A 22456-nucleotide genomic window follows, 5' to 3' on the forward strand; every position below is an offset into this window, starting at 1 on the left:
GAGGCCTGTCTGCTCACTCTCATCACTTGCTCCCCCGCAGCTCACCAGCTGATGTAAGCTAGGCTGTGTGTGCCGGGTGTGGCGCGTTCTTCCCACTGCTGAACAGAACTGCGTTGCGCATCTGTGCTTTTAATTTGAATTATGCTTATCACTGAAAAGCTCTCAATCTCTCCAAAAGTCCATTCAGTAGTTAGGTTTTAGTCACAGAGATAATTTTGTTTCCTCCAGTTTCAGTCAACTGAATGGTAAATTCATTTTAGTTTAGTTATAGGTTATTATGGGTATATTAATTCTGTTATAGTCTCGTCAATTGGCACAAAAAAATAGGTGTTTAGCGTTTTTGAAATGAACACTGCCCATGGACCTGGGCATAGTGAAAGAGATTTGCGTCAATTCAAATCTGGTATCAGGACAAAATGTGATTCAGAGTCACCGAATATACTTTAAGTATTTTAATTAAACTCAAGCGATAAATGGTAAATGCAAATTTTCGTATATACGGGTTCACTGTATCACCGCACAGGGTAGAACAGGGAACTCTGGAATGTGCGCAAACAACAGTTATTATACTATGACAGCCATATTTCCAACCCGTCCGTTGGCCTATCACAGTAGAGGCTGAGCGTGGTTTAAACTTTGCTCAGCCTATCGCCGGCACTCAGACTGGTCCCAGTCTCTTGGTGCTCCCAGCTGTCCGCATCTGGTCGTTGGGTAGATTAGATCCGTCTTGTGTCTCACCCCAGATTCTACACTCAAACAGTTCCTTATATGGTATTGTCCAGTGTCCTACCCACCCTGGTTTGCCTGGAGATATGCACCCCTCCCCTCTCCAGATTGACCACAGCTTTTGCATCAAGGCACTCTATGTTGCTCAATCTTTACACACATACACACACACACAAACAATGCAGATGTAACAAAACAATATTCATCTTCAAACAATTTGATAGCGGGCCATAATGCATAAACATAAATCCCAACAATAGCCATATGACACACCATCATCCTGGGCATGGGGATGCCATACAATACTGTTAGAATGAAGGGGGGAAAGCATTGGTTACAAACATAAAGGCACAGAACACATTTATGGGGGAGAGAGAGAGGTTTAGGTGGTGGAGTGGTGGAGAGGAGGGTCGATGATGGGATGGGGGTACCTACTAAATGAATCAAATCACACTACATAGCTGAAATGCATTAAAAGTGTTGGCACAGTTTCTGTTCTGTTGGAGCGTCATGGCAGTCTTGCCTGTACGTGGTGGCACATTCCCTTAATGCATCTGACCAAGGCCTGCACAGTGTAAAGATTATAGCCAGTGTACTTTGCAGGCTTGAGACTGAAGCTCAGCTGGTTCTCAGCAGGCTGTTGGCCAGGTCACTAAGCGCTGTGTCCTGTGAACTCTGAGAGAGGAAGAGAGAGAGCGACAGACAGACAGACAGACAGACAGACAGACAGACAGACAGACAGACAGGGGAGAAGAGGAATTAAAGGGTTTGGAGTGAAACACGTAACTAAAGAATACCGGTAGTTGTCTTGCAAATAAGTTAGTACCTTAACAGTGTCCTTAGGGGCACTCCATTTAGAACATTGACATTAAACGATAGAGCTGGATGGGATGTCTGCCGTTTTACGTGATCCTGACTAATTGTGCTATTTTGTGTGGGTTTTTTTGCATTGATTTTAACAATTTTTGTACATGTAATGTTTCCGCTATCGTTTCCTTTCACTGAAAATAACTTCTGGACATCAGAACAGCGAGTAATCGACTCAATCTGGAAGAGGAATTTTTCTTCAATGAGTCTGATGCAAAGGATATACTACTCTTCTGGGACCAGGCCCAAATCCCCATCATTCGTAAGAAGAGGTCAGCGAGCGGGATACCTGACAAGTGGATAATCCGCCTTTACCCGCTGTTCTACTGGAAAACGTGCAATCACTGGAGAATAAACTGGATGAACTCCATTCGAGACTATCCAATCAACGGGACATAAAAAATGGTAATATCTTATGTTTCACTGAGTCATGGCTGAACAAGAACATGGATAATATACAGTTAGCTGGGTTTCCGTGCATCGGCAAGACAGAGCAGCTACCTCCGGTAAGATCGGGTGGGTGGGGTGTGTCTCTGTATACAGCAGCTGGTGCCTGATATTAAGGAAGTCTCAAGGTTTTGCTCGCTTGACATAGAGTACCTCATTGTACGCTGTTGACCACACTATTTACCGAAAGAGAGTTTTCATCTATATTAGCTGTCTATTTACCACCACAAACCAATGCTGTCACTAAGACTGCACTCAACGAGCTGTATAGGGCCCTAAGCAAACAAGAACATGCTCCTAGTGGCTTGGGATTTTAAATCAAGAAAAATGATATCTGTTTCACCTCATTTCTACCTGTGTGCAACTTGAAGACAACTCCAGATCACCTTTACACAGAGACTCATACAAAGCTCCATTTGGCAAATCTGACCATAACTATATCCTCCTGATTCCTGCTTATCAGAAAAAAATTAAACAGGAAGTACCAGTGACGCGCTCAATACAGAAGTGGTCAGATGAAGCCAATGCTAAGCTACTGGACTATTTCGCGAGCACAGACTGGAACACACACAATTGCATATGTTTTGGGATTCATCCGATGTCATTGAGTAGTTTAACACATCAGTCACTGGCTTCCTTAACAAGTGCATTGACGACATTGTCCCCACAGTGACCGTACGTGCATATCCCAACCAGAAGTCCAGCCGCAAGGCAACATATGTACTGAGCTAAAAGGCTAGAGCTGCCGCTGTTAAGGAGCATGACTCTAACCCGGAAGCTAATAAGAAATCCTACTACACCCTCCAATGAACCATCAAACAGCATAGCGTCAATACAGGACTAAGATCGAATCCTACTACTCAGGCTCTGACGCTCGTCAGATGTGGCAGGGCTTGCAAACTATCATGGATTACAAAGGGAAACCCAGTCGTGAGCTGCCCAGTGACGCGAGCCTACCAAACGAGCTAAATGCCTTCTATGCTCACTTCAAGGCAAGTAACACAGCACCAGCTGTTCCGTACGACTGTGTAATCACGCGCTCCGTATGTCACGTTCTGACCTTTATTTCCTTTGTTTTGTCTTTATTTAGTATGGTCAGGGCGTGAGTTGGGGTGGGCAGTCTATGTTTGTGTTTCTATGATTTTCTATTTCTTTGTTTGGCCTGATATGGTTCTCAATCAGAGGCAGCTGTTATTGTTGTCCCTGATTGAGAACCATATTTAGGTAGCATTTTTCCACCTGTGTTTCGTGGGTGTTTGTTTCCGTGTGAGTGTTTGTTGCCACACGGTACTGTTTCGGTTTCGTTCATGTTCACATTTATTGTTTTGTATTTCATAATGTTCAGTTTAGGTTTTAAAATATACGTTATGGACACGTACCACGCTGCACCTTGGTCCTCGCTTTTTCCCGACGACAACCGTTACACCGTAGCCGATGTGAGTAAGACAGGTTAACATTCACAAGACTGCAGGGCCAGACGGATTACCAGGATGTGTACTCAAAGCATGCGCTAACCAACTGACAAGTGTCTTCACTGACATTTTCAACGTCTCCCTACATGTTTCAAACAGACCACCATAGTCCCTGTGTTCAAGAACGCCAAGGTAACCTGCCTAAATGCCTACCATCCAATAGCACTCACATCTGTAGCCATGAAATGCTTTGAAAGGATGGTCATGGATCACATCAACAACATCATCCCAGAAACCCTGAACCACTCCTATTCACATACCACCCCAACAGATCCACAGATGATCTCACATACACAAATCTACTAGAGTACGCCCATCCCAAAGACGACCTTCTAACCCTGGACCATACCATCCTGAGCATCTTCTAAACCTGGACTGCACTATCCCAAAGATGACTTTCTAACCCTGGACCAAACCATCCTGATATCCTTCTAACACTGGACTGTACCATTCTGACCACCTTCTAACCCTGGACCGTACCATCCTGAACACCTTCTAACCCTGGACCGTACCATCCTGAACACCTTCTAACCCTGGACCGTACCATCCTGAACACCTTCTAACCCTGGACCGTACCATCCTGAACACCTTCTAACCCTGGACCGTACCATCCTGAACACCTTCTAACCCTGGACCGTACCATCCTGAACACCTTCTAACCCTGGACCGTACCATCCTGAACACCTTCTAACCCTGGACCGTACCATCCTGAACACCTTCTAACCCTGGACCGTACCATCCTGAACACCTTCTAACCCTGGACCGTACCATCCTGAACACCTTCTAACCCTGGACCGTACCATCCTGAACACCTTCTAACCCTGGACCGTACCATCCTGAACACCTTCTAACCCTGGACCGTACCATCCTGAACACCTTCTAACCCTGGACCGTACCATCCTGAACACCTTCTAACCCTGGACCGTACCATCCTGAACACCTTCTAACCCTGGACCGTACCATCCTGAACACCTTCTAACCCTGGACCGTACCATCCTGAACACCTTCTAACCCTGGACCGTACCATCCTGAACACCTTCTAACCCTGGACCGTACCATCCTGAACACCTTCTAACCCTGGACCGTACCATCCTGAACACCTTCTAACCCTGGACCGTACCATCCTGAACACCTTCTAACCCTGGACCGTACCATCCTGAACACCTTCTAACCCTGGACCGTACCATCCTGAACACTTTCTAACCCTGGACCGTACCATCCTGAACACATTTACATTTACATTTACATTTAAGTCATTTAGCAGACGCTCTTATCCAGAGCGACTTACAAATTGGTGCATTCACCTTATGACATCCAGAACACCTTCTAACACCTTCTAACCCTGGACCGTACCATCCTGAACACCTTCTAAACCTAGACCGTACCATCCTGAACACCTTCTAACCCTGGACCGTACCATCCTGAACACCTTCTAACCCTGGACCGTACCATCCTGAACACCTTCTAACCCTGGACCGTACCATCCTGAACACCTTCTAACCCTGGACCGTACCATCTTGTCATCATACGGTGCAACAGTCTTTGAGTATACACATTATATAGTAATATATGTATAACACATCAAGTCTCACTCTACTTTAAAAATCCAAACACTTAACTCTGTTTTAAATGGATGATTTCCCGTATTGTTTTTTTCCCCCGTAAGTAAATTACAGTATATATTTGATAAATATGGTTTATCATGTGGTAAATTACAGTAATTATATGTATTAATTGGGTCAGTCTTTAAGTCTGGTAATTCGATAACTACAATTATGATGTTAGTGTTGATCTTTGTATGTATTAAAATTCTGTCTTTTTTAAGAATGTTTTTTTCTGTAAGTAATAATTAATGTGTATTGATCGTTATGTTGGTTGTTTTTTGTTGATTTTGTAAATCAAATAACTAACACATGCATTACATAATTATTGTGTATGTTATATAAATAAAATCTCACTTAACCTTACTTTCTTCATTTTATTAAATAGATCAACATCCTAATGACACATTTGACATATTACACATGTTTTCCATTTTTATATATAGGAATGTTAAGAAAACATAGTTTTTTCTTTTTCAAATGCTTACTTGTAATATTTAAAAAAAATTACAACACCAAGGACTAAACAACCCTAAGTTCTTTCCCTCTGTTCTCTTAGATGACATACACTGAGTGTACAAAACATTAAGAACACCTGCTCTTTCTGTGACATAGACTGACTGGGTGAATCCAGGTGAAAGCTATGATCCCTTATTGATGTCACTTGTTAAATCCTTTTCCATCAGTGTAGATGAAGGGGAGGAGACAGGTTAAAGAAGTATTTTTAAGCGTTAGGGCAATTGAGACATGGATTGTGTATGCGTGCCATTTTGCAAGTGAATGGGCAAGACAAAATATTGAAGTGCCTTTGAACTGGGTATTGTAGTATGTGCCAGACACACTGGTTTGTGTCAAGAACTGCAACGCTGCTCGGTTTTTCACGCTCAGCAGAATGGTCCACCACCCAAAGGACATCCAGTCAACTTGACACAACTGTGGGAAGCTATGGAGTCAACATGGGCCAGCATCCCTGTGGAATGCTTTCGACACCTTGTAGAGTCCATGCCCCGACGAATTGAGGGATGCAACTCAATATTAGGAAGGTGTGCCTAATGTTTGATATACTCGGTGTATATGTACAGTAATATTATAAGCATAGGTGATACTACAATGTAACTACAATGATTAAATGTCACTATTTTGACGTATTGTAATGATACTATGTTGCTTAGATATACCACTCACTGTTACCCAGTTTGCCATAAGCAAGATTTTCCCCCTTTATCATTTTCAAAGCTAAAAATGAAAGATATAGAGTACATTTTCCTTTTGCAGGTTTAAAGATACATACATTGGAATTATTCGCAGAAGCTTGAGCACATTCAGTGCATTACATAGTTTCAGGTCAAACAACCATCACATCTAATTTAAAATGGCATGCATGTTCTGGAGAAAAGATAATGCTGCCAATTAGAATAAATGTTAAGAACATTACTCTCTGTGTCCAATTATTGCTTTGTTGTAATAATCAACAATGAATTTACAAGTAAAAAACCCATGTTGCTCGATGCAGGTTGACATTTATGGTATGAATCTTGGCCTCGAAGCATTGCTGAGGGGTCTCCGCTAGGTGGGCCAGCCGCAAAATTAAAACTGGCTATATTGTAATACATTTAAGGTTAGGGTTAAAGTTAAACTTAGGGTTAGGTTTAAAATCAGATTTTATTACTTTGTGCCTTATACAAATAAAAAATGATCAAATTCAAATACATTTTCTGTTGACACTGAAATCACACCATGTGTATGTGGTTAAGGGTATGGTTAATCTTAGAATCCGATTGGATGACTTTGTGGCTGTGCCAGCAAGTGACAAACCTGCAAATCTGCCTCCAGTACGTGAGTCATCCCAATAAATGGTAACCTGCTCCCTCAACCGCATGTGTGAACCATAAGCCTATGGATGGTCATGGTCCAGAACCCCAATGCAGTTTAATACCAGACAAAAGTTTGAACACACCTATGTAAAACCCTGAATGTATAACCCAGTAATCTGCTTTTTACAAAACAGAAAGAAAAATAAATGGGACAAAAAGCTATTCAAAAGTGGAATATAACTGACTGATGTCTACATAGTTAGTCAGATGTTGAAACATACTTTGCCATCACTCTTTCAATTATTCCACGTATGATTCTTATGCATGACTCCAGTTGCATCTGATCTGTTACTGTAGCCTTTCAAAAGGTGTCCTGCTTGGTCATAAATACCCTTAGCTTCATGGTAGACAGCACTAGCTGCTTTCTCTGCTGCCTCCTGTACTGTCTCTGCCTCCTCTGCTGCAGTAGCTCCTACTATCCCTCCTCTTAATGCTCCTGCTGTAGCAGCGGTCCCAGCAACAACTCCTGCAGCTATGCCTACTACCCCTGCACCTATGCCTATATCTGAACCCACTCCAATGAGGGCCACTGTCTCTCCTGCAATGACTGGTCCTTCAGCATTCGCCACGACTGTTGGCACTGTTTTCATTGAAGCTGCCATCTGACGTTTGACTAAATGAATCAGTGGTTTTGTAGCGAGTGTGAGTGGGATCCCTGTCACCAGTGCCACCCCAAGAAAAGCTCCTACCACAACACCTGTTGATATCCCTGAGAGTTTGATCAGGCTTTTCTTCCACACTATTTCTTTAGCCTGTTTTCTCATCTCTTCCTCTGACATCTGGCCCGTTGACTCCTTCCTAAGACTCTCCATCTCTGCTTGTATTAATCTCTCTACCTCTTGGAGCATCTCACTGGTGTAGCATCCTCCTCCGTTATCTCTCACCATCTTCTCTATGGTGTTGAGTAACTCTGCTACTTGGTACTGGTTGCTGTACTGACCCTGCTGATTGGTGTTCCAGTATTTGTTGTCGATCACGTGACAGCGGCCTCCACATTTCTCCACAAGCTTGTTCAGTTCATCATTCTGTTGGACAAACTTCTCAATGGTCAAACCATTGAGCTGGTCACCATGTGTGAAGAGGACTGTGGCATATTTGAAGGCCTCTGGTGAAAAATATGTCTCGATTTTTGCTACGGCTTCGTACCGTTCCACTTTCAGTACGATGAGAAAGGCATGTGGTCCTGGAGCACACTCTGTTATGCATTTAACTATTTTAGGTTTCAGCTCCTCTTCAGGGATGTCAGTGTCAAAGAATCCAGGTGTGTCAATCAGGGTGATGTTTCTGCCTTTGATGTTCTTGGTATGAGCCTCACATATCTGTGTTGCGGAGATGGAGGAACTGTCTGAGAGGAACACATCATCTTGTCCGAAGATGGTGTTTCCAGCACTGCTTTTACCTCCTCCGGTTTTCCCCAGCAGCACAATCCTGATGTCTATAGGGAGGGTTCAGAATTATAACTTGAAATGGATCAATCACATAGTAATAATGTATTTGATTTAAAGGTGGGGGTGAAGTGTTGTAACTCACCTTGCTCTGGTCGAGCGCCCAATTCGAACCCTATGATATGCATAGCATTCTGGGCAGTCTGAAAAGCCTGTAGATTAGAACAAACAATACAACTGCAATGAAGGACTGTAATTGATATTATTAAACAAATCTGTAATTATGCATGTTGTCACGCCCTGGCCTTAGTTATCTTTGTTTTCTTTATTATTTTAGTTAGGTGTTTGTGTTTGTATTGTATAGGGGGTTTTGTAGAGTTCATGGGGTTGTGTTCAGTGTAGGTGTTTATGTAAGTCTATGGTTGCCTGGATTGGTTCTCAATCAGAGACAGCTGTCTATCGTTGTCTCTGATTGGGAGCCATATTTAAGGCAGCCATAGGCATTAGGTAGGTTGTGGGTAATTGTCTATGTCTATGTTGCATGTTAGCACTTAGTCTGTATAGCTTCACGTTTGTCAGTTTGTTGTTTTGTTAGTTTGTATAAGTATTTGTTTCGTCTTCATTTCATTAAAGAAGATGTATCTTTATCACGCTGCGCTTTGGTCTACTCTTTCACTTAACGACGATCTTTTCACATGTATTATATAACGGCTTCAGAGAATCTGCAATGTGATTGCCTGAAACATATTGAAGTAGTGTTGTCACGATACCAACATTTTACAAATGATACAATACCAGGCCAAGTATCAGTGGCCTAGGATTCTGTTCACCCAGTCCCTCGGACACTTGTTCACATTTTCTAAACGCTCATCAAAAACCTGTCACTGAAATTCACACTCAATACAACCCATTAAATGTAACTTCACACTGTTCAGTGTAATAGAATACTGCATAGAATGACTGATTTGCTCACATTTGCCGGGGCCTAGCTGTGATTTGGCTGGAGGAATGGCAGGAACATGCACATGCTGTCACGCCCTGACCTTAGTTATCTCTGTTTTCTTTTTTCTTTTGGTTAGGTCAGGGTGTGACGAGGGTGGGTATGCTTGTTTTGTATTGTCTAGGGTTTTTTGTATGTCTAGGGGTTTTGGTAGTCTAGGTATATGTATCTCTATGGTGGCCTGAATTGGTTCCCAATCAGAGGCAGCTGTTTATCGTTGTCTCTGATTGGGGATGTCACGTTCCTGACCTGTTTTCTCTTGTTTTTGTATGTGTTTAGTTGGTCAGGGCGTGAGTTGGGGTGGGCATTCTATGTATTGTGTTTCTATGTTGGGTTTAATGTGTTGCCTGATATGGTTCTCAATTAGAGGCAGGTGATTGACGTTTCCTCTGATTGAGAACCATATTAAGGTAGGCTGTTCTCACTTTGTGTGGGTGATTGTCTTCCGTGTCTGTGTATGTGCACCACACGGGACTGTTTCGTTTGTTCGTTCGTTTGTGTAGTCTGTACCTGTTCGTGCGTTCTTCGTGTTTATGTAAGTTCTCTAGTTCAGGTCTGTCTACGTTCGTTTTGTTGTTTTGAATTTGCCAAGTGTTTTCGTGCTCGTCTTGAAATAAATCATCATGTATTCATCACCCGCTGCGCCTTGGTCCGCTCATTCACCACAAGACGACCGTTACAGCGGATCATATTTAGGTAGCCATTTTCCCATGTGTATTTGTGGGTTCTTATTCTATGTTTAGTTGCCTGTCTGCACTAGCCATATTAGCTTCACGGTTCGTTTTGTTATTTTGTTCGTTTTGTTCAGTGTTCATTCTTTAAATAAAGAAGAATGTATGCTTATCACGCTGCGCTTTGGTCTCCTCCCTACGACGGCCGTGACACATGCATAACGATCTGTCATTATATCAGTAAGGGGAAAACACTGCATGAAACCTTTACTCTTCAGTTTACACAGACACACACACACTCTCCCACCCTTCCTTACACTCTCTCGGTCTACCTCACTCTCAGAAACACACACACACTCTCCCACCCTTCCTTACACTCTCTCGGTCTACCTTACTCTCAGAAACACACACACACTCTCTCGATCTACCTCACTCTCAGAAACACACACACCACTCTCTCTCTCTCTCCCACACATACACACACTGCTCCCAACTTTTACAACGTTATGCAACAAACAGAATTTAAGGGAGAAGGTTGTTTGCTAGCTAGGTAACATGACTGAACAACTTTGTTTGTTATCAAACCAATAATTAGCGACCTGGGATTAGTTTAAAATGGCCCACATGTTTTTTTTTTATTATATAAAATCCTTGCGAAATCCGATAGAAAGAAAAAAGTAATCTCTGGTAATATGGGTCATATTTTCTTTAACCGCTTAGGCTAGAGACAAGCCATTTCCTTTGCTGTAAAGCTGCAAGCATGCCTGTCGCGAAGCGGTGCTCCATTTTCCCTCTCTGACACTCAGATGCTGCATGACAGTGAACTTGCAAAGTCTACTCAGACTGGTCTCTGCTCTTGGTTATAACAGGAAATTAAATTATACAATGTAACAACAATGCTCGCTTTGCACGCTGCTCCAATGTAATAAGTGTTCAAATCTAACAGAAGACTCTTCTGGGTCCGGATCCCCGCTCGCAGTAACGGCTAAATTATATATTTTTTAAACTGACGGAGGAATAGATGTGGACGGAGAGAAGCAGGTGAGTGAGGGCTGGCAGGGGATGCTGAGAGAAGCAGGTGAGTGAGGGTTGGTTGGGTATTCTGCGAGAAGCAGGTGAGTGAGAGCTGGTAGGGGATGCTGAGAAAAGCAGGTGAGTGAGGGCTGGTAGGGGATGCTGAGAAAAGCAGGTGAGTGAGGGCTGGTAGGGGATGCTGAGAGAAGCAGGTGAGTGAGGGCTGGTAGCGGATGTTGAGAGAAACAGGTGAGTGAGAGTTGGTAGGGGATGCTGAGAGAAGCAGGTGAGTGAGGGCTGGTTGGGGATTCTGAGAGAAGTAGGTGAGTGAGGGCTGGAAGGGGATGCTGAGAGAAGCAGGTGAGTGAGGGCTGGTAGGGGATGCTGAGATAAGCAGGTGAGTGAGGGCTGGTAGGGGATGCTGAGAGAAGCAGGTGAGTGAGGGCTGGTAGGGGATGCTGAGAGAAGCAGGTGAGTGAGGGCTGGTAGGGGATGCTGAGAGAAGTAGGTGAGGGAGGGCTGGTAGGGGATGCTGAGAGAAGCAGGTGAGTGAGGGCTGGTAGGGGATTCTGAGAGAAGTAGGTTAGTGAGGGCTGGTAGAGGATGCTGAGAGAAGCAGGTGAGTGAGGGCTGGTAGGGTATGCTGAGAGAAGCAGGTGAGTGAGGGCTGGTAGGGGATTCTGAGAGAAGTAGGTGAGTGAGGGCTGGTAGAGGATGCTGAGAGAAGCAGGTGAGTGAGGGCTGGTAGGGGATGCTGAGAGAAGCAGGTGAGGGTTGGTAGGGGATGCTGAGAGAAGTAGGTGAGTGAGGGCTGGTAGAGGATGCTGAGAGAAGCAGGTGAGTGAGGGCTGGTAGGGGATGCTGAGAGAAGTAGGTGAGTGAGGGCTGGTAGGGGATTCTGAGAGAAGTAGGTGAGTGAGGGCTGGTAGAGGATGCTGAGAGAAGCAGGTGAGTGAGGGCTGGTAGGGGATGCTGAGAGAAGCAGGTGATTGAGGGCTGGTAGGGGATGAGGCTGGCTGATTACAGCAACACAGTGATATGCGCATGAAAGTGAAATGGAGATAATTGGACCGGCACATATAAGAGACTAGAGGCTGTTGCTTCAATTGAACTGAATGTATAAACAAAACAGACTTTATAAACATTTTATAACAGGTGCCAGCAGGTTCTTTAGATCGGTAGGGCTGGAAAAAGTCAGTAGTACCCTATGAAACAGTACTAAGGTCTTCTGAAACATTGGAATCATAAGAATCATGACAGAGGGAGACAGACAGACTTGAGAAGGGGAGAGAGAGAGACAGAGAGGGGGAGAGAGACAAACAGAGAGGGGGAGAGAGAGAGACAGAGAGGGGGAAAGAAAGAGAAAAAGGAAGAGGAAGTGTAAAAGAGAAAGGGAACATTGAGTCAGTAAGTCAACCTAATTCACAGAATGTTGTTGAATAAAGGCTGTGGCCATGTCAGTGTGTCTCTCTCTCACCTGCTGCTTCTCTATGGTTCCCTGGATGATCTCCACCTGGACACAGACCTCTGGAGCCACTGGTCCCCTGGTGGAGGCAGCAGTGGTGTCTCTCTGAGGAGCATGTGTAGTGGTAGTGGTGGTGCTGGACTCTACCTCCGACCCAGGAAACTCCCTCTTCCCCTGTAACAGCCTATCACAGGCCTCCTGCATGGCTCTCACTGCCTCTCCACTCACATCAATCAGAGTGACCTTGGTAAGGATGCGCTGTTCCCTCCCAAAGTCCCTCACTGCAGAGACTATGGCCTCAGAGCACACCTTCAGAGGAACGCCGAATATCCCTGAGCCGATGCAGGGCATGGCCAGGGTCTGGAGCTCCATGGTCTCTGCCAGATCCAGGGCTGCCTTTACTGTCTTCTCCAGCAGAGGGCGCTCATTCCCACCTACGCTGCCACCTACTGGTCCCACTGCGTGAAGCAGCATCTTACAAGGCAGCTTCCCTCCTGTAGTCTCTACCACTGTACCTGTGGGTACTCTCCCTATCTGCCTAACCAGATCCCTGCTGGCCTGCTGTACCTCAGGCCCCCCCGCCCGGCTCAGCGCTGCAGCCACGCCTCCAGCGTGATCCAGATTCTCACTCGCTGAGTTCACCAGTGCGTCTGCCCGTTCCTTGGTAATGTCACCCTGACAAACAACTACCTGCAGCCCCCCCTGGAGGTGATAGCTGGTCGCTGCGACCGTCTCCTCACATCTTGGTCCCTCGCCTGCTTCACCGACTATGCCATCCTGATGTCGTTGAGGGTGTCTCACAACTCTCACACTGGACTGGTCTCTCAGGAAGGCCCCAATCTCCTCCCTCAGCTCCTGAACCTGCTTCAGGTGGCCCAGCAGCTGCACTCTACACCCAGGACCAAACCTGGCTATCACCTGGCGTCTGCTCTGGTTCAGCTCCTTCACCTTCGTCTCAAGCTTAGACTTCAGTTCATCCGAGAGGGCACCTTTGGGCACGTCAATCTTCTCCTCCCCAAACTCCCCCAGTAGATCCTTCTCAGCTTGGTGCAGTTTCCCAGAGGAGAGGGAGAACAGACGGAGCTCCGTGTCCCCCAGCTCTACCTCCACATGGAGTCCCAACCCCAGCAGACTGCTCAGGTTTCCAGGCCTCCCATACTCCTCTCTCAGGAAGGACAGGAGGTGGAGGGACACCTCAGGCACCACCCGCTCCAGCACCTGAGAGATTTTATCTGTAACCAACTGTCTGGCTGTCCGGACTTCCCTTGCTGAACCCTCCAGCACCAGCTGAAATGAGTCACCGTGCGTCACCCTCACCCCTGGAGCAGCCTCACCTAGATCCTTTTCTATCACTTTCCCTAGAAGACGGAGCTTGGCCTCTCCCAGACGACAGGTGGTGTTGATCTTCTGCTTCCCTAAGCTCAGACAATGAAGTACATGTTCTTGACCACAAGGTGGTAATGTTTTCACCTGGAGCGAGTGGCGAATCTAGAGTTGGAAAACAATTGCAGGGTATTTGCAGGGTAATTCCACTGTAATACTGATTACAATACTTTATTATTTTTCTACTTAAATACGTTCATGGATTTATTATTGCATCCAGCTGCTTTCTGGGAAATCTGATGTTTTTCCAATTTAGTGACTAGGGTGGTATTTTTCATTTTACTTTAACATGATTTTATTTTGTTAAAATGACTTTTTCGTCAATATTACAAAACCACACATCTATAACTCACAAACTGGCAAACGTTCAAGTGTGGGCTAACAGTGCAAACTCAACAACAGTGCATTGACATCTGTGTATTTTGACCTCTTGTTATGGTAGATAAAAGTCATATCTACTTGGATTTTGGACTCAGCGTATAGGTGTGTCTGTTTAGTCTGGCCTCACCTGACTGCTGACTAGGGAGGTTGTTGTGGGTGGAGTCTCCAGGCTGTCTCTCAGAGTGAGGAAGAGAGGTCCTCCAGGCATCTCCAACACATGATTAGGTTTCTGAAGTACCCTCTCCTGGACTGGAAGAGTTACACAGTCATAATGAGTTGTTGTTGTTTTTGTTGTTAATGTAATGTAGTAGTAGTAGTAGTAATAACAACAACAATAATAATAATGATATGTTTTACTGTATTTATTAATCATTTTGCATTAAGTCCATGTCTTGAAGAGTTAGAGGCATAGGCCATAGGCACCTGAGCAATGGCGATAACGGGGGGCAAACATATGCTTTTGCACCCCCACTTTCTTAACAGAAAAGTATTATGATCCATTGGGTAATTTGTCCTTTTCAATGATTAGTCATGGTTTGAGCTAGTCTGTATTAAACGATATACAGTACCAGTCAAAGGTTTGAACACCTACTCATTCAAGGGTTTTTCTTTATTTTTACTATTTTCTACATTGTAGAACTACAGTGAAGACATCAAAACTATGAAATAACACATATGGAATATTTTAGATTCTTCAAAGCAGCCACACTTTGCCTTGATGACAGCCTTGCACACACAGGCTTAGGAGATCTTATCCATTTTTCATCAGCTAATGTCACTTTTTGTGAATCTTGAAGCATTTATGTAATAAAAAAAGCTAATAAAGAACAATAAAGGCTTAACAATTCATGAAGGTTATGTTAACTGACTGTTGTTATCTCATACTATAGAACACAACTTATGAGGTATCTTAAGCCTGTGTTAACCTCAGACCTTATTTTAGACATTTATCCCAAAACCATATTCTTTCCCCATTTATTTTCTCTATAGGAATGGCTGAAAGAACCAGAGGTAAGTCATTTCCGGGTTTTGGGACTACAATCTGTTGAGCTCTATGAGAAGCTATCACGTAGATAATGAGAAATAATCAGTAGGCTTAGCCTTAATATACAGTGTATTTGGAAAGTATTCAGACCCTTTAACTTTTCACACATTTTGCCACGTTACAGCCTTATTCTAAAATGGATTAAACAATAATAATAATAATAATAATTCCTCATCAATCTACACACAGTACCCCATAATAACAAAGTAAAAGCAGGTTTTTTGAAATTTTAGCTAATCTATTATAAATTAAAAACAGAAATAAAAGTTACATCCCAGCCCCTTGGAGTTTGTCAAAAGGCACCTTAAGGACTCTCAGACCATGAGAAACAAGATTCTCTGGTCTGAGGTAACCAATATGGAACTCTTTGTTTTGAATGCCAAGAGTCACGACTGGAGGAGACCTAGCACCATCCCTACGGTGAAGCATGGTTGTGGCAGCATCATGCTGTGGGGATGTTTTTCAGCGTCAGGGAGACTAGTCAGGATCGAGGGAAAGATGAACGGATCAAAGAAGAGAAAGATCCTTGATGACAACCTTCTCCAGAACACTCAGGATCTGAGACTGGGGCGACGGTTTACCTTCCAACAGGACAATGACCCTATGCACACAGCGAACACAACGCAGGAGTGGCTTCGGGACAAGTCTCTGAATGTCCTTGAGTGACCCAGCCAGAGCCCAGACTTGAACCCAATCTAACATCTCTGGAGAGACCTGAAAATAGCTGTGCAGTGACGCTCCCATCCAACCTGACAGTGCTTGAGAGGATCTGCAGAGAAGAATGGGAGAAACTCTCCAAATACAGGTGTGCCAAGCTTGTAGCGTCATACTCAAGAATACTTGAAGTTGTAATCACAGCCAGTGCTTCAACAAAGTACTGAGTAAAGGGTCTGAATACTTATGTAAATGTATTTCAGTTGTATATTTTTAATACATTTGCAAAAATTTCCAAAAACATGTTTTTGCTTTGTCATTTTGGGGTTTTGCGTGTAGATTGATGAAAGAAAAAAACGATGAAATACATTTTAGAATAAGGCTGTAACATAACAAAATGTGGGAAAAGTTAAGGGGTCTGAATACTTTCCGAATGCACTGTACATGATTAAATCTGTGAAATATTTTTCTCACCAAGCTGCTTACAAGCATTTAACACCATTCCACATGTTTTCCCTTATATGTTTTCATTCAGTAAGAAAACTAACAATCCTGGCTGAGCCCCAGATGTCAGTTTACTGTGGCCGCTTCACGGTTACAATGTAGCCAAGCTGTGTCTGTATGCGCTTATGCGCAAAAGGAAAAAGAACAGGGTATTTGTACCTTTGTTAAACAGTTCTGCTTTGCTTGGTAATTAATAATTTAAAAAATGATCATGGTGAAACTGTTACAGTGTTTCAAACAATGGTGCCAAAAAACAGTAAATGTTGGAGGACAAGCAGAGGCTGAAGTAAAGTGTGTGTGTGTGAGAGAGAGAGAGAGAGAGAGAGAGAGAGAGAGAGAGAGAGAGAGAGAGAGAGAGAGAGAGAACAGGAGAGAGAGAGAGCGAGAGAGAGAGAGGACAGGAGAGAGAGAGAGAGCGAGCGAGAGAGAGAAAGAGAGAGAGAGAGAGAGAGAAAGAGGACAGGAGAGAGAGAGAGAGAGAGAGAGAGAAAGTTGGGAATGTGTAGCCCATAAAACATTTTCAATAATTCATGGGTCCTGTGTGTGTGTGTGTGTGTGTGTGTGCGTGCGTGCGTACGTGTGTGTGTGTGTTCACGCAGGTTACCTGCAGTTTGTGTGTGCTATTGAAAGTGTGTTGATATTACTTGAAAATGTATTGGCTGGAACAGATTATGATGATGACTATTTCCTTGATAGTCAGCAAATCTGCAGAGAAAACCTTTTAAAGTTCCTACAAATTTTTGTGAGATGAATATAACTCTGTTTTAATGTTATTGCTGGGGCTTCAACAGTATGAAAAAGTTAATGAGGTATTTAAGATATAATAATTAGTAGTAGGCTGTATCAATATAAATACAGGAACTGCCTTTTACCACATATTAAAAACATGTTTAATAAAAAAATATATTTTCTGGTTTCAGAATTTCTATGGATAACTGACCGCAGTGATACAGTTCTATAAGGATCATGGTGTGGCCCCAAGGAAGAAATGTGGTCGTTGTTTCGCCAGCGAACGGGTGCTATCCTACGGGGACATTCAGCGAAATTGCCACTATGGCAACAACTCCTCTGATCTCCATACGATGTAGTTCCCAGGATCCTAGATTTAAGAGGGCAGACTGACATTTGAGAACAAGGTCCCCTGTGTGGCTTAACAACAAAACTATAATGCACGATCATGTTGTTTTTTCCTAAATCTTGATAATTATATTTGCATCAAATTATTCAATTTTAGATGTTTTGCATATGCCATTGTGCAATGCTCCAATAACAAACTGTGCTCATGTTGTCTGATATTGATATATTTATCTTTCATCACTGTTTCAGATCAATGTACTACTGGCAACAGCATCTCCAGCATCTGGACGCAACTGCTCCCAAACATCGTAATTGGAAAACCAATGACCGACCTCTACTGGTACATGCCAGCAAAACAACAATGCCATCTACCACAGCTCCAACCCTTCCTGACCATGTACAATCTGAGAAGCTGCGAATTCAGGAAGAACATCTGCTTTTTATCAAATAAAAAAATCTATTTTTTATTGGGCAAAACGATATTGTTCCTCAAATGTTCGATTTCATTTACTCATTGGCATGGGTTATTCTGGCCACATTCTTAACAGTTTGGCCCGTCAATTGATGACTGTGGGTGGGATTGTCAGGGGAGAAGCAGGGTATTTGCTAGTTACAGAATTGGTAACTACAAATTGATAAAGTACTGTAGAATGAATCAATATAGCCTAATGAAAAGCCTAAGCAATGCATCGTAAATGTCTGTCTGCATGTGTAACCTGTCTGTCACGAATACTACCGAAGGTGACTCCCCTTCCCGTTCGGGTGGCGCTCGGCGGTCGTCGTCGCCGGTCTACTAGCTGCCACCGATCCCTTTTTCCTTTTCGTTTATGTCTGTCTAATTGTTTTCACCTGTTCCTTGTTGGGGTTTTGGGAGGTGTACTATTTTAGGTTAGTTTCGCCCGCTAGTGTTTGTGCGGGCTTATTGTGTGTTCATGTTACCTCAGGAGTGGATTATTTGATTGTGGGTTTTTCGCTGTCCAGTTTATTTTAAACAGTTGGTCTGTGGGTTGTGTTTGCGCCTGTGTTTTGGCGTCACCCCTTTTGTACCTGTTCCTGTTTTCACTGTGGACATTAAAGGGTTTTGTTCCCGTAAACGTCTGCTCTCTCTGCGCCTGACTCTACGCCCATCATTCTCCTGGCGTTACACTGTCTATGTGAAAGTGAAACTTAAGACTATACCATATATATTTGTTGCGTATGTTTGACAAACATTCTGATTTAACAAATCCTCCTAGAAAGTTTAAATATTATTGTTTTATGCAAGTGTAGGGCTATTCAAATAATACATATTAATCAAATAGGCCATAGAATAAATCATGTATTTATGAAATGCACTTGTGAACTGGCTTTCACTTATCAACCAACTTTCGAGTAAGCTACATAGTAAAAAAGGCACACAATATCCGATCACTTCAACGAAACATTTGCATACCTTTCTGGTCAATAAATGCGATCTTGTAAACGTTGTCACCAACTGATTCTACTGGTCCACAATCTGCGCCACCGGATTTACGGCGAATTTCAAAGTACTTTTTAATCTTCTCTTTCTGTGATGTGTCCAGAGTCTGGCACTCGAAGAAAACAGGGTATTCCATATTATAAAGTAGCCTGACTATTACTTGTCGTTTAGAAAGAGTAAATCAGTCGATCAAGGAGGAAAACTATTTTTTTTTTAAATAGGGGAGCGTTGTCAAACGTATTTTATTGCTTTGGGCGGGTTGTGTGTTTTTCTTTCCTGGACACGGGTGGTTTTAGTCAGTGGAGTTTTTCCCAGGTTTACATGCAGTCTAACTTTCTATCCTGTTATGGTGTGAGCTCTAATGAACACAGCCCACCTTCAATAAAGAACATGCTCAAATCAACAGAGGACCGCATTAAGAGGATTCAGTTCAGGGGGATGACAATGTACACATTGAACATAGTAGTAGGCCTAATGTTACAAATAGAGATAATATGATTAATTGCTAGACCTACTGTACTTGTCAGAGAGACACATAAGATAATATCTAGAGAATTCATTCACTTTTGACAATGTTGTTCTCTACAGAACACAGCCCAGGCTCACACACGTTACAATAACAGACAGGCGAATGACTACACCTAGATAGAACAAGAGATAACCAAACCAGTTTATCCTAATCACTTTGTGTGCGTGTTTGTGTACGGACAATGGAAGTATATACAGTGCATTCGGAAAGTATTCAGACCCCTTCTATTTTTCCCCATTTTGTTACGTTACAGAAAAAGTCAAGGGGTCTGAATACTTTCCAAATGCACTCTAGGTTTTTTTCTATGAGATAATATCAGTACGTTAACCTGACCTTTATGCATTGTGAAGCCTTTATGCGTGTTATGTTTTTGTTTTATCACATAAATGCTTCAATATTCACAAAAAGTTACATTACCTATTGAACATCATCTCATAGAACAAAACGTATAAGATCTCCTAAGCCTGTGTTTACAACAGATCTTATTTTCTGTGTTTATCCAAAAACCCTACAAAAACAAACATTTTCCATAGGCTTTGTCCAACCAACCATGGCGGAGTTAGTGCCTACAAAAAGACGCCATTACTATTGCCCTCTTTTGAAGCATTTATGTAACACGCTGAACAAAAATATAAATGCAACATGTAAAGTGTTGGTTCCACTTTCATGAAATTTTCCAAGCGCACAAAAAGCGTATTTTTTACTCACATTTTGTGCCCAAATTTGTTTACATCCCCGCTAGTGAGCATTTCTCCTTTGCTCCTTCTGTGATGTGTCCAGAGTCTGGCACTCGAAGAAAACAGGGTATTCCATATTATAAAGTAGCCTGACTATTACTTGTCGTTTAGAAAGAGTAAATCAGTCGATCAAGGAGGAAAACTATTTTTTTTTTTAAATAGGGGAGCGTTGTCAAACGTATTTTATTGCTTTGGGCGGGTTGTGTGTTTTTCTTTCCTGGACACGGGTGGTTTTAGTCAGTGGAGTTTTTCCCAGGTTTACATGCAGTCTAACTTTCTATCCTGCCCTCTATCCATATATGCAATAGGCTAATTGTCATGGGTTACATAGACCAGAAAGGTGCAAACATTTTTAGGCCAAGTGATCAGATATTGCGTGCCTTTTCTTTTTACCATATTTCCTACTCGGTTCATATGTGGAAGTTGGTTCATAAGTGAAAGTCAGCTCATAATTGAAAGTTGCTGTTTCAATATATGTTTTAATTCTATGGCCTATTTGATTCATATTTATTATTTGAATAGGCCTACACTTGGATGATACAATAATATTTCAACTTTCTAAGAGGATTGTTAAATCAGAATGTATGTCAGACATATGCAACACATAAATATGGTATAGGCTTAAGTTTCACTTTCACATAGCCAGGCTGGGTATTCAGACGGTTATGAACGAATGCATTCCTTAGGCTTTTCATTATATTAATTAATTCTACAGTACTTTGTCAATCTAAACATTATGAAACGTTGTTTTATGGTAGGCTAACTAGCAATCATACCACACATAAAAGCATTCAAAGCTGCATCCATTTTTTATATGAATAAGCGGAAAGGGGGTTACCTAACGTAAACCTCATTCCATTCCAGTTACCTCACCCCATTCCATGTGCGCAACCGAGACATTCAAACGAGGCTGCAAAGAAAACTAATGGGACTGTAGCGACTGTGTTGACTTCAAAATCTGGGGTGTGAACTACGTTTCTATTCAAGCGTTGATCGACATGGTAATGGCTCTATAGTATTGGAGAAAAGTTGAGAACTGACCCTCGTGACGTGTCATGCCATAACGTACAGCAAGCATAAAGCAACTATTTCGCAAAAAGCACTTCTCTCATCGTTTAAAAACAAGAAATGGACAGTGACGGGGGTAAGGGGGGATACCTATTCATTTTTTGCATCATCACTGCAAGCATTCATGACTCTCAAAGCCACTGTTTACTTCTGAAGATCACTTTAGCACCGCCCTAAAAACCCGATTCAAATTTGACACCAACCTTCAAATAGGTATGTAATGACACATTATATAAACTTTTTATAGTGTTTATTTACATTTAGATTTTACATTTAAGTCATTTAGCAGACGCTCTTATCCAGAGCGACTTACAAATTTGTGCATTCACCTTATGATATCCAGTGGAACAACCACTTTACAATAGTGCATCTAAATCTTTTAACATTTACATTACATTTACATTTACGTCATTTAGCAGACGCTCTTATCCAGAGCGACTTACAAATTGGTGCATTCACCTTATGACATCCAGTGGAACAGCCACTTTACAATAGTGCATCTAAATCTTTTAAGGGGGGGGTCATAAGGACTGCTTTATCCTATTCTAGGTATTCCTTAAAGAGGTGGGGTTTCAGGTGTCTCCGGAAGGTGGTGATTGACTCCGCTGTCCTGGCGTCGTGAGGGAGTTTGTTCCACCATTGGGGTGGCAGAGCAGCGAACAGTTTTGACTGGGCTGAGCGGGAACTGTACTTCCTCAGTGGTAGGGAGGCGAGCAGGCCAGAGGTGGATGAACGCAGTGCCATTGTTTGGGTGTAGGGCCTGATCAGAGCCTGAAGGTACTGAGGTGCCGTTCCCCTCACAGCTCCGTAGGCAAGCACCATGGTCTTGTAGCGGATGCGAGCTTCAACTGGAAGCCAGTGGAGAGAGCGGAGGAGCGGGGTGACGTGAGAGAACTTGGGAAGGTTGAACACCAGACGGGCTGCGGCGTTCTGGATGAGTTGTAGGGGTTTAATGGCACAGGCAGGGAGCCCAGCCAACAGCGAGTTGCAGTAATCCAGACGGGAGATGACAAGTGCCTGGATTAGGACCTGCGCCGCTTCCTGTGTGAGGCAGGGTCGTACTCTACGGATGTTGTAGAGCATGAACCTACAGGAAC

At 43.1% G+C, this 22456-nt stretch overlaps 1 protein-coding gene across 3 annotated transcripts; it reads right to left on the reverse strand.

Moving 5' to 3' along the window:
• Positions 1-437: 437 nt before the first annotated feature.
• LOC129835681 (uncharacterized) lies at positions 438-21337 on the reverse strand. 3 transcript variants are annotated; one of them, XM_055901411.1, is made up of 5 exons: positions 21130-21337; positions 14414-14535; positions 12535-14010; positions 8518-8584; positions 438-8422 (listed from the first exon to the last, which is right to left on the reverse strand). In XM_055901411.1, the coding sequence occupies exons 1-5, from the start codon at positions 21143-21145 to the stop codon at positions 7224-7226; spliced, it is 2880 nt and encodes a 959-aa protein (XP_055757386.1). In that variant the 5' UTR covers positions 21146-21337; the 3' UTR covers positions 438-7223. The 3 variants fall into 3 exon arrangements, with proteins under 3 accessions (XP_055757386.1, XP_055757387.1, XP_055757385.1); XM_055901412.1 differs by lacking the exon at positions 21130-21337 and adding an exon at positions 20263-20631; XM_055901410.1 differs by lacking the exon at positions 21130-21337 and adding an exon at positions 18999-19352.
• Between the last annotated feature and the right edge of the window lie 1119 nt (positions 21338-22456).

Source organism: Salvelinus fontinalis, chromosome 36 (genome assembly GCF_029448725.1).
Source record: "Salvelinus fontinalis isolate EN_2023a chromosome 36, ASM2944872v1, whole genome shotgun sequence".
Taxonomy (NCBI): Eukaryota; Metazoa; Chordata; class Actinopteri; order Salmoniformes; family Salmonidae; genus Salvelinus; species Salvelinus fontinalis.